We start from the raw sequence: 17894 nt of genomic DNA, 5'->3' as shown, positions 1-17894 counted from the left end.
TATTGTATTTTCGCAATGTTTGTGAAAAATGGAAATATAAGTTCATTACAAAAATAAATTGATATAAAGTATATATTGCAATTCCAGGGATGGAACATGTGGAAAAATTTTTCGCCATTTGGTGCCTTTCATAACAAGTGTCATTTATTTCATAGAATTCAAAGAAATCTCTGAAGCAGAAATGCATAAGAGTATGGAGAATTATTTATTGTATTTCAAAGCCTTTGTATTGAAAATAAATTAATGAATATCTTTGTTTGAATTTGATGAAGCTTATTTAATAGTGTGTAAAACTACAATAATAAGCTATGGGTGCTAGAGGGGGGACATGTGTTGCTTATAACCAGGTTTTCAAAAGGAAAATCTGGTAATTGAAATGGTGAAAATGGCAGGTGGGATGGATGGGTGGCTGCCAAAAGGGTACCTCTATTCTATGGTTAACTCCTCCTACAGTTTTCAAATAAAATAGGAAATTTTTGTTTTGCAAATCAATTGTTCATTATCATATATCAGAGGTGTGCATATTACTATGATTTTAATTTTTGATGATTTATGCAAAAAAATACCAGCTGTTGAACCTTTTTTTGCATAATCTGCATATTGGGTATCCCTATTGAACAGATAACTCCGACGACAGTTTTTAAGATTGGAAGTTTTCGTTTTGAAGATCAATTGTCAGAGATGTGCATTGGAATTTGATTTTTGAAAATTTAAGCAAAAAATACCAGCTGTAATTGAATTTAGTTTTTTGGGGTTTTTTTGCATAGTGTATTAGTATTGTACTATAGGGTACTCTAGTGTACTGATAACTCCTACTACAGTTTTCAAGATAGGAAATGTGTTTTGCAGATAAATTGTACATATATCAGAGATGTACATATTTCTTTGGTTTTGATTTTTGATAATATTTGTGAAAAATACAAGCAGTTGAACTTGGTCATTTCTTTGCAAAATATTGCATTTACCGTAGATTATCCCATTTCTCTGGATAGGTAGAGTTTATCAATTAAGGTTTACAAATGGTTATAGATACAGTTTACACCAAAAAAAATCCAGTTTGCTATCACATCAACAGCTTTCTCTTGTGCAATACTCCTAGAAAGTGCATTTACTTCTTTATACCGCTAAATAAAAGATGATTTCTTTAACTTTCTCAATATAGTCAACTATTTTGATGTCATCTGGCAAACCTGAGTTCAGCCTCAATTCCTCAGCATACAATGGTACTGTCAGCAGTGAACAAAAATATTCTGTTAAACAATTTTATCAACATTTATAATAATATGTGAATCTAAATGCAAGGGTGATATGAGAACAGAATTTAGGTTGTTTTGGTAATCAGTGATAAGAATCAGAGAGTAAGACTGCACATGGGAAACAGATGTTTGTGTGCTTCACTAAGCTCCCCCTCACAGTTAGCCAAAAATGACACTGTAATGGCAGACATATTGCTGCAGCTTCAATATCTCCTATTCATCCTGCTAAAATCTGTCTTTGAGGTTAATTTTTAAAAAGTTGTATTCTAAATGAAATATCTTCTTCGAAGCTTGTGGGGTTGCTTACATCACAATATATTTCCAAGAAGAAGAATAATAGCCCAATGTTTACAATTAATAAAGTATAGATAGCAGTATATATAATGAAACATTAATACATGTATATGGCAGCTTTTATGTTTTAGTATTTAATATTTATTTACATTTGATTTGAGATTATAAACTGTCTTTAAACTATGCAAGGCTGAAATAAAAAGCGGTAATTAGTTAAGATAAAATGCAAATACATAGTATGAATTAATACTTTGGTGATTACTGCCAAAGATAAAAGAAGGTCAAGATCAATCATATTGAATTGATAGATTTGTTCATGTGTGTTACTTTAATTAATATGTATATGTATGTTAAAATGTACACTTAACACTAATGGGAAATATAAGAATACTTGGACGGGTTCAATATATCGCGGGGTTCAAAATATTATATGACACCGGTAATATAAAGAAGTTGCATAGTTAAGTTTTACTACATTGTATTCAATTTAGATCATGTCTCTGTCCAATTAGACATTGTAAGTACAATTATGCATATTTTGTTTAAAATAGTGTTATGGTTTTCTTTAGTCTGCTACAGTTGGCTATTGATTATCACCGTGCTAAGTCAGACATGCGACAGAGGAGAGCGTCCGAGTCAGACAGTATTCTGGACAAGGAGGAAAGCACACCCAAAAATGTGGACATTCTACAGATGCTGTCCAAAGCTCAGCACGAATATGACAGGGTAACACCAAATATTATAGAAATTTTGACTGGGGTCGAAGGCAACATTGCTTTAGTGAGTCCCTTTTGGATCAAATGTAGCCATTTGCATAGTAAATTATTATATTTTTCTTTTAACGAGGGTCACAAAATCACTGTTATCTGAACACACTCTAAACTGTAAAATGTTTATAATGAAAAGTTTAATAAGTGGCAATTTTTCCCAAAAAAATTTGATGATCGTTATGACAAGATCTAGTTAATATTAAGAGTTGTAGGTTTATAAAATTTGAGGTATGTTTTTTTCTTTTGGTGCTTTGAAATTAGTTTGGTTGAATAAAGTATATACAAGTCTTAATATATAGAAAATCATGACAAAAAGTTCTTTTAAACTCGTTTTCATTGAAATTTTCAGAAAATCAGTAACAAATCTCTGAGGTTTTCCATGAAGTATATCCAGAATGCCTAGATTTTCTCTAAAATTGGAATTAAATGATTTTTGCCTCTTCAAATGCATTAGATTGAAAATTGATATTTGAATGATTTGTTTTTGATATTTTACATGGATTGTCTAGAAGGGAATTTTCTTTACATTGTAAAGAATGGGTAAAACTTATTTCAAATCCATTATGGCTGTAGTGGCATCATTAAGCCACTCTAAAATCAGTTCTTTGATCTCAACTTCAATATTGACAGAACATCCATTTTGAACAAAACTCCTAAATACCAAAATATTTTGCATATAACATCTACTATTGCAATTTACCCATGGTTTTTTTTCTTTGAGCATTTGATATAGAATGGTAAACACATTTTTTTTTTAAATAAGAAGCATGTTTATTGTTATGATAGTGTGTCTCATGTGTGTTGGTATACTTAACTTCAAGTATGCCATTGGGGGAGTCGGCTAGATTCCAGTTGCCCAAGCAATTCTATTTTGTGACGTGAAGCTGAGAGAAATGGGGATTGCTTGCTTGGAACTGGAATCTTGCTGACTCCCTCAGTAGTAAACTTAAATGTTTTATTATACTGATACAAACAATCAATCAGAAAAAGTACCAACTAATATAATTCTTCTTGTACAAGTTATAGCATCAGAATAAATAAAAGTAAATTGCATTCGGTTTGGATTGTGAATTCTTATATAGTGAAAAATAAGTAGAGGTATATTGAACCGTTTTAACTTGAATATATGGAATTCTGGACTGAACTGAGTACTGGTAAACAAGACAAATTTATTCTCAAAAACTCTGGTTCTGTTTTGTTCATATAGTCAATATTCAAGTAGTGATGATAATTTTCCCTTTATCATTTTTCATGATTGCAGTCAAAGTGTGGTGGCATTAATCTTCCTAAGGCAGGAGACCCTAAACCATTGATTGACAACCCAAATGCATCAGCCACCAAGACATCCAACTTGATCAGACCCACCCCATTAAAAATTGGGGATGTAAATGATGAGGGTAAGGAACTGCTCAGGATATTTATCATAATATATTGTTATGTGCACTGTATGAAGTATGTGCAGCTTCAAATATATTAAGCAAAAAAAATTTCTTATTGCTGTATGTAAGGATTAGAATAAATGATGTACATGCAGTCATTAAGTAGTATTGTTGCTTGTTGTTCAGGAGGAGGAGATCAAGACAGAGGTGGCGCCCAGTCAGTGCCCCCTCTGGCCTCTGTTAACACAGCACCAGCAACAGCTCCCATAAGTCTAGAAACATTATTTAGGAATGCTAGTCTTCAGCAGCAGACAACCAACAAAACAGAACCCCAAAGACCACAGCCCTTTCACAGGTTAGTGACTGATAAACAGTTCGTTAAAAAATCATGTGAACATTTTCTTCTTGTGATATACAGCAACATATAGAATCAATTTGGTTATGTTCTAGGTCTGTATCTATGACAGAGGGGGACTCCAAATCTCAAGACTTGCTGCGTCACATCATGTCTAGTGGTTCCATGGTGGAGGACATAGAACGACAACAGCGACGGGAATGCCCCACAAAGCCTTCCTCTGCTCCCTCTTTGAAACCTCTCTCTCAGAATTTTAAGTCAAGCAAAAACAGGTCCCCTCCAAACAAGATTCCAGAGAATGATTCTGATAGAGTCTCACATGGTGCTAAACATGACATATCATTCTATTTAAAAGCCAATGAAAACACAGATGTTGGTAATTTGGAGGACCAAGTTATGAAAAAGTCCCCTAACATTCAGGAAATGGAGGGAACAGAAAATCTTCTTACACCTGCAGCATTACAAAACTCTTTTTCTCTGGGTTCAGAAGTGGTACATTATATTTCAAATGTTTTTTACTCTTAAAGGTTTCATTCCGTACCAAAAAACATTTCTCTAAAATGATTGTGATAAAAAAAACATTTTAATCAGGAGTTCAAAGTTTATTGCACTGTTTCAGGCCTCTGGGTTGTCACGGTTACTTCCTCAGAACCCTGACGTTTTACTCACTCCTATGGCTTTCACCCAGTCTCCAAAATCAGCCTCACCTGCCAATACAACAAGTAAGTCAAAGACCAGCATGTGCCATGTCTTAGAAACTTATCGTATAAGTAAGAAACACATCTTCTGATGTGTCAGAACTCATCACTGATGTTCAAACACACTTTTTAAACTCTGTCAGGCATAATGCCTTCACATCAGAACCACAGCATCCAAGTCCAAACAGCATCAATATGGCACTTAAAATGTATAATTGCACTTATGAATAAAATAAGAGAATGAACCAGAAACTGTTTTAGTTAGATAGTGCTGTGCAGTTACAAATAATGAATGAATTGATGTTGTGGGGCACATATCTAGTAACTAGCTAAAGTCAAGAAACATTTGTTGGTATTTTTAAAAAAAACTTCATTCCAAGATATGCATTTGTCAGTTATAAAAATACAATGACTGGAGCTATGTCATTTAATTTACCGTGTTTTACATTTAACTAAGTTTCAAAAAAGTGCTGATTAAAGGTTAATTTACTGTCTTAAATTGGTTACAAAAAATACTTCAAAGACTAGAAAATATATTACCTTGTTCCTAAGAACTTTGATAGTTTACATTTACTTTTCATTTCCACTACTTACAGATATGATTTACATGTAATATTGGTTAATTTTGATCTAAAGAATTTAGAAATTAGTTTAACAATAGAATGCTGGATAGGATTTTACATTGCTTGTGCAATAAATTTGTGTATATGGCGCACCGAACAAGGAGTAACTTTGAAGAAAATTTACTTGCTTATGAAAAGACACTAAACAATTAACATGATAGGATAAACAAAAAAACAGTAAAAATTGAACGATAAACCTGGTAGGATTAACGCATGAAAGTTAAGTATGCATGCACGATACGATAGGATTGATACACGATATGATAGGATTATGAAAAATAATGTTGTGAAAACAGAGTTCATTATCTGTATTGTCAGTTGAAGTGATGTTATTGGATTTAATTATTTTGTTGATTTATATTTGTGGTTGTGTCATATTTATTAATTGTTGAAATATGTACGTGTACCTATTATGTTTCTGTTTAACCTGATATTCCCTTGGATTTTATGTTTTATTTCAGTGACATCTCAGGAAACCACAGAAGACCTTCCTGTAGCAGCCCTTACCAAAGAACAATTACAACAAGCCCTCCTATATCTCATTAAGGTTTGTTATCAAAAATAATTGGACTATCGTTAAGCAAAGTTCCACTTGATGGATAGCTAGATATCTGTGTCACCATTGGAAAACTCACATGTTTAAGAGGAATGCAAGGATTAAATGAGTTTCAAAGTAAATGTCCTGTTCATCATATGACACCAACATGCTTTTAGCTCACCTGAGCAAAAGGCTGTTTCAATCAAACTTATTCATTGTCTGTGGTTGTTTTTATGGTAGTCATTACTTTCAGTGTAAAATAAGATACCAGAAAAGGACCACAATGTTGGACCCAGTGATTTAACATACATTTATTTAAATAAATCTATTTAATAAAAAGTTGCTAGAGTTCATTATAGCCTCATTCAACCAGACACTCAGCTGTCTCAGTAAATTTTCGATAAGCAGAGAGTCTCTCTGTTTGTCGGAGATTTACAAAACCAGAGGAGCCATCAAGTTCGAGCTATCAAGTGTCACCGTATAAGAAACTACTTGCCATTCAAAATTACATATCATTGATTTTAAACCAAATAATAAACAATAAAATCAACTCTCATTAGTACTTCCGTACTTTGATTTAAGCAAGTTACTGTATACAGAGTTATTTTCGTTCCATGTTATTTAAGACTTATAAGTGACATAAAGTTGTTCTTGTTCAAAGCTTCGCTATATATTTCCCTTTCAAAAAAAAAGATAAGAAAAATGTCAAATTTTGACTGATTTTGATTGAAATACAATAACAGTGTCACTTTTGATGTTATCTGGTATATAATGCCAGTGAGTGCAAGTAAATCAAATAAATACATATCATATCAACTATTCTAAAAAATAACATAACAATTTTATGTACCTGAAAAAGTTTAAAAAATGGCAAATTATGGGGGCCAAATGAAACTCATACCGTATATATAGTTCTTTATGATTGTTATGATTCCTAATGTGTTGTTTACTTTTTCTGTTTGCAGAATGACTCCAGTTTTATTGACAGTTTACATGAAGCATACTTACACAGCCTGAGGGTGTCTCATAAGACATAGCAGACAGTCAATTGAGAAAAAGTTATGATTATTTTTATGTGGAAATTTATCATGTAAATTTCTGATCAGGACGAGACTAAGCTAGCTTACAATAGTGCAGTGGGACTTCATAGATTCATCCCATGGTCAGTGATAAAAGTCCAGAACATTAGGATTTCACTCTATATTAAACATACAGGACTTGTGTTTTTGCTAACAAGTCCTTATTACTGGGATTGTACTGTCTTAGTAGGCCTAAATAGTTTTATTATAAAGATATTACATTGATGCTATGTTGTATCAGCAATGCCCTGACCTACAGTGCAGTACTGAACTCGTCGATTCTTCATACGTAGGGTCGTGCTGTTGTAACACAGAATCCTCATTACATGTACATCATTCTGATTTGCTTATATCAAAGGTTGCTCAGTTCCACAGTATTATGTAGAGATGTGCATATCCTGTTCTGTCAAACATGCAGGTTTCACTGGGTTTTTTATTTAGTAAAGCATAGCTAAATAGGATATGATCTCAAATTGTAATTTGTATCATATTTTTAATCATGAAATCTTCTTGTAGTGAAGATATGTTATTTATTTTTTGTTTGAAAGATTTATAGTGTATTTTTCAGCTTATACCAACTATGTTTGGTATTTGTTATATTTTTTTAAGTAAAACATTGTCACTGAACAAGTTTATATACTATGCTTGTTTAAGTAATTGCAAGATGCGTTCATTTTTGTTAATTAAACCTGCAAGTGCTTTTTCTTATTTGACAAAGCTTTTTTTTCAGTTTGGTTAAATCTCTGTGTCAGTTGAGTTTTTCCTATCCATTCAAAACAAAACTATACTCATCATACATTTTGCTGAAATTCCACGTATCTGACCTGATTATTTGTGTGCTTTGGAGGTGCAATGTACTTTGTTAATGTTGTATTTTTCATCATCTTCTCTGGTGCTATTTGTAACAGTTAAAGTATTAGTCAGAGGAAAATGGAGGAATACTACTGTGTTGTCACATACAAATAGGTATGGGGATAGAGTGTTAAAAAAACAAGTCAACTATTTTTTTGGATTCGTAAAAAATCAAATTGATAGTTAAAATGTACGCAGGGTATATGTTTCATCAGTTCATTGTAGACATAAAACCTTCCATGTTTTTTGAAAGATTGAAAAATTATAATGTTTCCAATTTTTTGTTGTTGTTAAAAGTACATGTAATCTGAATAAATGGGAGGAATTTATTGTTCAATGAGAAAAATTGGGTTCAGTTCATATAAATGATACCATGAATAAAGTCAATGACAGCAACATCATTTGAGATAATGGACAATGTTACTTTGTGATGGCATGATTGAGAATGCTGCATGTAACTTTGAACTGCTGACTGTCAAGTTTTATCAGTGCCCACTTTTTCTTACAGAGGTCCTTTCACATAGATTTTCAAAATGGACTTCAATGTTACATAGCTACTGAAACAAAATGTCTTCAGATACTGTAAACCATCATGATTGACTAGGGACAAAATGAATTGTAGCAACCACATCAAGTCAGTGTTAATCATAACACATTTATACATTCAATAGACTGGTTCATGGCAGGAAGTATTCACAAATGGAAGATTTTCGTGAACCTAATAACTTTATTTCTCACACATTTGCCGTTACAGGGATAACTCATATTTTCATTTAAGAATTAAACTTTACTGGGATATGAACTTGGTTGGTCACCTGATCAAATCCTGTGAAGCCCAAGGGCTTCTCAGAAGATTTGATCAGGTACCAACCAAATCATCTGAAAAGCCCTTTGGGCTTCACAGGATTTGATCAGGTGACCAACCAAGTTTATATCTCGGGGAACTTTTTAACATTGCTGTTTATGACTTATATTTACATTTTAAAAAGACTTATTGTTCAGAATTGTTATAATTACTATGTTTACAATAATCACACAGAATTGGAACGTTTTTCGGTATTCTGTAGGTTCATATAAGGAAACATATTTGCAAATGCAGATATTGTGACATAACAGGAACTATCCTTTATTTCAGATATGATGTCAAAATTCTAGATTTATATGACGTAATAATTGATCTTGGTTTTTTTTTTATTTCGTGGGGGTTTTAATTTACATTGAAAAACAGGACGCAAGCATTTTATCAAATTCCACAAAAAAGAAGTCTGCAACATATGGTTTTAAATAGTGTTTTAGAAACACCTACATAATAGTCGCATATAAAATGTAAATAATTTCACGAAAGTTATTTACATTTTATCAACATGACATTTTTAAATTATGAAGGTTGATCTTTTGTAGTTTCAAGACGGGTGCAGCAAAATCATTTGAATTTTATAAGGAAAAATAACTTAAGTATAGTGAACAAAATGGTATGTAACTTAAGTATAATTCCTAGAAATTGCAAGCTGCAAACCTTATTTTAATGGAGTTTGGTTTGCTGTATTAGAATTTATTTTTTTACAATATCTTATGACCTTCATACATTAGACACAAGTTTTTGGGATGGAATGCTTATAGATGTTGATGCTTTAGAATAATTGAGGGCTATATATGATCTGGAGGTGATATGCTATAGGGTGTCACTGTAAACAGTTTACCTTATTATGTTGTTAAGCCCCTCCTCCAATCATATAAAAATATTGTGATGCAGATATGATATAAAAAATTTAATTATGGAAATTGAACAGAACACAAGAAAAGCTTCTTATTTCACCAGCCTTTAAACTAGAAACTTGATGTAATACAGCAATTGATTGCTTCTTTTGTGTCAGTTGAATGAGTGGAAGTTGTTCCACTTTGTGTGTCAGTGATGACTCCTTTTGTGTCAGTAATGGCTCCTTGTGTGACAGTGATACATTTTTGTGTGTCAGTGTTTCTGTTATGGCAGTGTGTGACAGTTATAATTACTTAATATATGTCAATTATTACACTGTGTGTTTCAGTGATAATTCCTTCACATGTGTCTTTTCTGACAATATGTGACAAAGCTAGTTCCATGAGTTGAAGTTGTTACAATTTATGTTTCAGTGTAAATTCATTGTGTATCAGTAATGACACTTTTTGTGTCAGTGATAATTTCTTGTGTGTCAAGAATTACATCATGTGTGTCAGTGAAGATTTCTTTTGTGCTTATTTTATATACCAGTAATACCATTAGTGTCGTTAAATGTTTGTAACAGTTTTTAAAATGATGTGTATAAGTTATTACATCGATGATTATCTTACAAATGCTAATTAAAGTTTAGTTTGTATTAAGGAGGTAAATGTTATCTGAAAATTTTGACCAACAAATAATTTTATGAAATGATAATTTTTTTTATAATTTTGCTATTTTACAGCAGAGTGCTATAGCTTAAATCATCAGCAGTTAATCTGGTAGTCATGAGTTTGGAATTGGCTGTACTTTTTACAATGTTTGTATAATTTGAAAAGCAATTTAGATAATTGAAAAGATGATTATATTTTGAATACAATGTACATTCATAAACATTGATATTTCAAAATGCCTAGGTCATACCAGCTTAGTAATGTTGCTGAACGTGTCAGTAGATATGCATACGTGTCCGTCAATGTTGGTTTGTATGATTGTTTCAATGATGGTATGTATGAATGTGTCAACAATGGTTTTTATGATTGTGTCAAAAATGGTTTTTATGATTGTGTCAATGAAGGTTTGTCTGATTGTGTTTCTGTCAGTGATGGTTGTGTGTCTGTCAGTGATGGTTGTCTGTGTCAGTGATGGTTGTGTGTCTGTCAGTGATGGTTGTGTGACTGTCAGTGATGGTTGTCTGTGTCAGTGATGGTTGTGTGACTGTCAGTGATGGTTGTGTGTCTGTCAGTGATGGTTGTGTGACTGTCAGTGATGGTTGTCTGTGTCAGTGATGGTTGTGTGTCTGTCAGTGATGGTTGTGTGTCTATGTCAGTGATGGTTGTGTGACTGTCAGTGATGGTTGTGTGTCTGTCAGTGATGGTTGTGTGTCTGTGTCAGTGATGGTTGTCTGTGTCAGTGATGGTTGTGTGACTGTCAGTGATGGTTGTCTGTCTGTCAGTGATGGTTGTGTGACTGTCAGTGATGGTTGTGTGACTGTCAGTGATGGTTGTGTGTGTTAATGTTGGTTCTGTGTATGTCAGTTACAGATTTGAACATAATATTGATTCACAATATCTATAATGATGGTAAACCATGAGTGTGTATGTGTTAGTTATTTAAATGTTTATGTCAGTGCAGTTCTGTATGTTTCAGTGATACTTACGTGAATGTCAGTGGTGGTTCTGTAAGTCTCTGATATACATCATTTGATGTATGTCAGTGATGGTTCTGTATGTACCAGTTCTGCTTGTGTGTGTTACAGTGATTGTTCTGAATGAGTTTATAGTGGTTTTTTATGTGTCAATCGTGGTTTTGAATGTGTAATGGGAATATGTGTGAATAATCATTAGTTACAGAATCTAGGTATATTTGCCAATAATTCATTCATGTCTATTTTTTTCATAGTTTTGAGTTTATTAATGTTTGACCTTAGGATATATCTGTAATGTGATCAGTGATTTTGACAAAGAAAACTTTTGGGGGGGGGGATTTCAGGTTTATTCTCTTTTTATGCATCTTGCAAAGTAAGTAAGCAAGGGAAGGATGATGTAGAATTCATTGTTCATTTATCCATCATTTTGCACATAAGTTTAGTACTGTAATCTTTATGTGCTTTGGCTTTTGGATCAAAGTCTTTAGTACAACTGTAAGTTGTAACCATCTAAAGTAAAAAAGTCATAAACATAATCATATCTCATTGGATTGTCATTTGGAGCATCAACTCCACATCAAAAAATCATTACCAGTAAAAGTGTAGATGTAATAAAAAGGAATACCAATGCTATTCCTTCTACATTATGGCAGGGGTGGTATATATATTAGATTTTCTACGTGTTTTGTATCAGTGCAGGATAAAAGAATTATAGTAAATGTATGTCCCTTAGATTCATCCAATCTTAGCAAGGTTATGGCATCAAAGATGTTCCATTTTTAGCTCACCTGAGCTGAAAGCTCAAGTGAGCTATTCTGATCACATTTTGTCTGTCGTCTGTCTGTCCGTCTGTCCGTCCGTCCGTAAACATTTCACATTTTCAACATCTTCTCAAGAACTACTTGGCCAATTTCAACCAAACTTGGCACAAATCATCCTTAGGCAAAGGGGATTCAAAGTTGTGAAAATTAAGGGCCATACCCGTTTTCAAGGGGAGATAATTAGAAATTAATGAAAAATTTCGAGAAATTTTCAAAAATCTTCTTCTCAAGAACCAGAAAGCCAGGAAAGCTGAAACTTGTGTGGAAGCATCCTCAGGTAGTATAGATTCAAAGTTGTGAAATTCATGACCCCCGGGGTAGGGTGGGGCCACAATGGGGGGGTCGAAGTTTTACATAGGAATATATAGAGTAAATCTTTAAAAATCATCTGCTCAGAAACTAAACAGCCAGGAAAGCTGAAACTTGTGTGGAAGCATCCTCAGGTAGTGTAGATTCAAAGTTGTGAAATTCATGACCCCCAGGGGTAGGGTGGGGCCACAATGGGGGGGTCGAAGTTTTACATAGGAATATATAGAGTAAATCTTTAAAAATCTTCTTCTCAGAAACTAAACAGCCAGGAAAGCTGAAACTTGTGTGGAAGCATCCTCAGGTAGTATAGATTCAAAGTTGTGAAATTCATGACCCCCGGGGTAGGGTGGGGCCACAATGGGGGGGTCGAAGTTTTACATAGGAATATATAGAGTAAATCTTTAAAAATCATCTGCTCAGAAACTAAACAGCCAGGAAAGCTGAAACTTGTGTGGAAGCATCCTCAGGTAGTGTAGATTCAAAGTTGTGAAAATCATGATCCCTGGGGGTAGGGTGAGGCCACATTGGGGGGGGGGGTGTTAAAATTTTACATAGAAATATATAGAGTAAATCTTTGAAAATCTTCTTCTCAGAAACTAATCAGCCAGGAAAGGTGAAACTGTTGTTGAAGCATCCTCAGGTAGTGTAGATTCAAAGTTGTGAAAATCATGATCCCTGGGGGTAGGGTGGGGCACAATGGGGGGTCGAAGTTTTACATAGGAATATATAGAGTAAATCTTTAAAAATCTTCTTCTCAGAAACTAATCAGCCAGGAAAGTTGAAACTTGTGTGGAAGTATCCTCAGGTAGTGTAGATTCAAAGTTGTGAAAATCATGATCCCTGGGGGTAGTGTGAGGCCACTTATTGGGGGGGATGTTCAAGTTTTACATAGGAATATATAAAGTAAATCTTTAAAAATCTTATTCTCAGAAACTAATCAGCATGATGATTCTTTATCATTGTTAAAACTTTGGCTCCAGGACAATTCTTCGGCCTCACAAGAAGGTTCAGAGTTTGATGTAGCTAAATATCCCATATATATATAAACAATTGTAAAGGATCTTTTTGAGAACTGCAATACTCAACATGTGATATGACTATAGAATTGAAGCAGGCAGCTATTTTTTCATTAGAATCTTTTTGTATTACTGTATTGAGTTATTGCCCTTGATTTATTGATTCTTGATTATTTTAATTAATGCATCCACTGTTAACCAATTATTGTGATGATTATTTTTATACAATAATAAATATTCAATGTAGTTGTTCTGCATAAGAAGTTTTGGGTAAGGCCAGATTATTAAGGTCTTCCGTTTCCAACGGAAGACCTTATTGTTATTGCTTTGTTTCTTCTTCCCTATTATTATTATTTTTTTTCTTACAAATTTTGTGCACGCCATTTCTCAGCAACGGCTCATTTAATTTTTATGAAACTTTCAGATCTGATATATATTGATCTGAACCTTGTTGCAAATTTTTTTCATTGATGACGTCACTTCCGTTTTTGAGATATCGTCGATTTTATGATTTTTATAGGGGTATTTTGTCGGCGGAACTCCTCTTTAACTATTGCAGATATAAAGTTGAAATTTTCAGGGTTGGTAGACAAAAGACTGAAGTTGTGCATGAAGGTCTTAAATCATTTTTATCTTGAAAAGCGCCGACGCTCGCCTGGACCCGAAAATTGAGATAAAAAAAACGTCGTGAATTTTCGTACTTTTCTTTCTTTATCTCTTTTCTGGAAAATATTCTATTAAAACATGTAATGTAAAAAAGGTTTATATTTACAAGACCTTTCATTTGATACCAAAAAAAAGGGGCTGGCCCCTTATATTAGGGACCTAGAGAGCTCTAAAATCTTTCATCTATAGCTCTTTACTGAGGTATATTTTGTAATGAATTATAGAAGCAAATATGTTTATCTTACAGTTATGAAGCCCGACAGCATAACGATTTTTTCATGTGTTACGTAATGAGGGGTTTTAAGGGGTCAAAAGTCCAAAACTTTGATCACCTATATCTCAAAAAGTAAAAATATTTTTGAAATGCAGTATAGAATAAAAGATGCTCAAAATGATGAAACCAACAACATGCAACCTTCAAAATTTGGTTCAGCGGCCCCAATAAGGAGATAAGGGACCGGCCCCTAAAATGTTTTTCTCAGATATCTCAAAAACGGTAACGAATTTCTTAACAACTGTTGAGCAAAATGTCTTTAAAATTAAATGACCTTTCATTTGATACCAAGAAAAAGGGGCTGGCCCCTAATATTAGGGACCTAAAAGGGCTCTTAAGTATTTTTCTATAACTCTTTACCGAGGTATATTTTGTAATGTATTATAGAAGCAAATATATTTATCTTACAACCTTAATCTTGCAACCTTCAAACTTTGGTACAGTGGCCCCAATAAGGAGATAATGGACCAGCCCCTAAAACGTTTTTTCTCAGATATCTCAAGAATGGTGATGAATTTCTAAACACTTGTTAAACAAAGCTCTTACACCTGAAACAAATTCGTATCTGGCCTTTAGAATGTACACCCTGTTCTTCTATTCTTACACGTGTTTAGCTGTTCACAGTAAAATCAAGATCGAACATATATCTGAAATTCTAAAATCAGACGGAAGACCTCCTCGTTGCTCGCAACGAGATCGTGTCTAGTTTTGTTTATTTTTGATTTCCAATTTTTAGATACTATGAATTATTTTAGGTTGGCACATATATAGGGACAGTGTCTATTGCATTTTGATGAGCGAATGTTTGGGGTTAAACTTGAACAGGTATGGATAGATTGAGTGTGTGAACATCCTTGCTCTATCTAATCTAAGTGTTTTCTAACCTTCGATACAAAGTGTGCGGTCATTCCTGCCCTGTATCGCATTAATACAAGTGTGCAGTCATATCTGCTTGTATTGGTGGTGGTAGCGGCTGACCACTAATGTATGGTCATCCATGCTGGTGTTCAGCCCTTTCTAGCGCAAGTGTGCGGCACTCCCTGCTTGCGTTAGGTTGAGCTGTTGGTGCAAGTGTGCGGTCATCCCTGCTTGCGTAAACGTTGGTACCTGTTGAGTTGCGTAGGTGTGAGGTCATCCCTGCCTGCGTAACTTTGAGTCCCTATATATGTGCAGGAGCGGTGATTAAAGTCTGCTCTTGTAAATATTGGCAGCAATCAGGGCTATCCGAGTTCCAAGGGGGAAAAATGGATTTTATTTATACAGGATCTACATGTATTATTGTACATTGTCCAGATTGTTTGTTTTATGACTCCATGTAGCTGACTTTATCATACCTATTGTTCCTCAGGTGAGCGATGTGGCCCATGGGCCTCTTGTTTATTACTTGTCTTAAGATAAGTTAATAACATACTAGTATCAATGAAATTTTGAAAATTATATGTTTGAAATCTTTAATTTTAAGTAAAAAGCAAGCCGTATGTTTAGTAAATTGATCATTCATTTTTAGATATGACAAGTAACAAAACTGTTTTTGATACTTTCCATACATACTTAGGCTATGGGATTTTTTGGTATTATTTTTTTTTCATGGTTTACTATTGAACATGCCATAGTTAGAATCGTTAAATTTCTCTCCTTCTATTATTCTTATGTGATGGAATTAACAATATTTTAATTGATTTTATTTTATGTTTAAGCATTTTATTGGGGAATACATGATACATGAAGAAATTGATCTTCCTATATGTAATGTTGATAGATAACTATCCAACTGATCTTTATTCTTTGTGGAGTGTCTGGAATGTGTAAGATTTTTTTTTTTACCAGCATCTAAACTTTTGGAGATTTGGTAACATTGGTGGAAATGGTTTAGATAAATATACTAATGGCAATACATGGCTAAAATCTAGATTGAGCGTTACATACTGGTATTGGGCATTACTTTGTTGAATTTCAGGAACCAGGGCTATTTTTAACAGAAGAATATATTTACTGTGAGAGTAAATCTCAGTAAAGTTACTGGTGGTTTTCTATACCCGGTATGCTCAAAATCCAAAAAAAAAACATACATGTATTTTCCAAACTATTTCAACATCTTTAAGCATTTTTCCGGGTTATAAGTTTAAACTTTCAGTTGCTAACGGATAATAAACTGTACAATTTTTTATTTTTTTTTTGAAAAATGCAGCTAAGAGCTTTTTAAAATCTTTTTTTTTTGTTAATTATTGTCCAACTTATAATTGTGACTTAATATTGGATAATCAAAATTAGTTATTTCTGTGTTGTCCGTAATGTGGTGTAACTTTATGCTCATCCTAAATCAAAGAAACACAAATGGTTTAATTTGCTGTTGCCAACAAAGTGTACCAGTACACGCAATGTACACAGGGATGGGGATTGACAAGTAAAAGAATTATATTACAGATTTCTGATCTAGAATAAAGACAGTGCCAGTTTTCTGTTTATTATAATAACTATTTGTCACAATTTTACAGTTATTGTAAGGCACGTGTTTGGAATTTTGTAAATTAAATTGAGTTTTTTGGACACTAATAATCAAAATCCTGTTAATCCATGTATTTATATCAATTTAAAGCTAGTCAAGATTTGGAGAGGAGATACCATTTATTGATTTAAAAGCCTTTTTATTTTGGATTATTGTTGTTAAGTGCTATTGTGAGGAAACGAGACCTTGTATTATAAATCGAACAAAAATTGCGGAAATTATTTTTTCAAGGTATCTTGACAATTGTAACTCTTCTTTGTTAATTGTTTACATGCAGTGCAGAAATAAATATTTTGGACCTTTGAGACTTCTTGTTTTTCATTCAGTAATTCGCATGCTTGCTTGAATTGACATTATCAGGTTCATCGAGGCAGTAGGGATGATTCCCAACTTTTCTCATTGCTGACAATTGGAATTGGTAAGAGTGCATTATTCAAAAGACAAACCCTACTTTTGTCAGTAACTGATAATCAAAGGTACGTACACTGGCAATTTCAATATCATTTGATTTACATAACACCCACCCATTATCCTTATACTTTTGAGTTTATTTCAGCAATAAAACTCGCATTTTTTAAAATTATTAAATGCATACATGCCGTTTTCAACGCAAGTCTTTTAGAAACTCGACCCAGACATTGTCGAAGTGATTATCTACATATGTTAGAAATTTTCTGCAATTTAGACATTTTATTTCAAACGCATTAAAAAAATATTGAATATAATTTCCAGTTAATTTATTTAATGAATGACCCGGTCAGTTATCACCTAATCACGTGATGTCGCAAGCCTGTTCAACAATGACGCAAAAGTGTGGTCAGCATGCTGATAGCAGGCTAATGCATTCGTAGACACTAGAAAGAAAAACTGAGACACTAATGTTTTGAGCAGAGGGCCACCCAAAAGTGGTAATATTGACATTCTGTTTTAGTTATTCTCTGCGGTCTATAAGTTTATTGAAATAATCATTGTTTTGTAACAAAGGTTTTCAAGGAAAAAATTTTTTCAACGTCAAAAAGTATTTCACAATCTAATTAATTTTGTTAACCCCCCCCCCCCCCCACCACGGTGTTCCTCTCGATTACTTTTCCCGCGGTCGTGCGCAGATTTACAC

The 17894-nt window shown here is 33.4% G+C and overlaps 1 protein-coding gene across 1 annotated transcript in view; it reads left to right on the top strand.

The window, feature by feature from the left end:
* LOC128158974 (mRNA-decapping enzyme 1A-like) overlaps nucleotides 1-17087 on the top strand; it is a 30214-nt gene extending 13127 nt beyond the window's left edge. Inside the window, exons 5-11 of the mRNA XM_052821991.1 lie at nucleotides 2120-2276; nucleotides 3582-3717; nucleotides 3886-4054; nucleotides 4150-4546; nucleotides 4674-4776; nucleotides 5837-5922; nucleotides 6879-17087. Of these exons, the coding sequence (XP_052677951.1) occupies nucleotides 2120-2276; nucleotides 3582-3717; nucleotides 3886-4054; nucleotides 4150-4546; nucleotides 4674-4776; nucleotides 5837-5922; nucleotides 6879-6950 (1120 nt within the window). The 3' untranslated portion in view covers nucleotides 6951-17087. The remainder of the gene's footprint in view (nucleotides 1-2119; nucleotides 2277-3581; nucleotides 3718-3885; nucleotides 4055-4149; nucleotides 4547-4673; nucleotides 4777-5836; nucleotides 5923-6878) is intronic.
* The last annotated feature ends 807 nt before the right edge of the window (nucleotides 17088-17894 follow it).

Source organism: Crassostrea angulata, chromosome 8 (genome assembly GCF_025612915.1).
Source record: "Crassostrea angulata isolate pt1a10 chromosome 8, ASM2561291v2, whole genome shotgun sequence".
In the NCBI taxonomy this organism is placed as follows: domain Eukaryota; kingdom Metazoa; phylum Mollusca; class Bivalvia; order Ostreida; family Ostreidae; genus Magallana; species Magallana angulata.
This window is presented reverse-complemented; position numbering and strand designations above follow the sequence as displayed.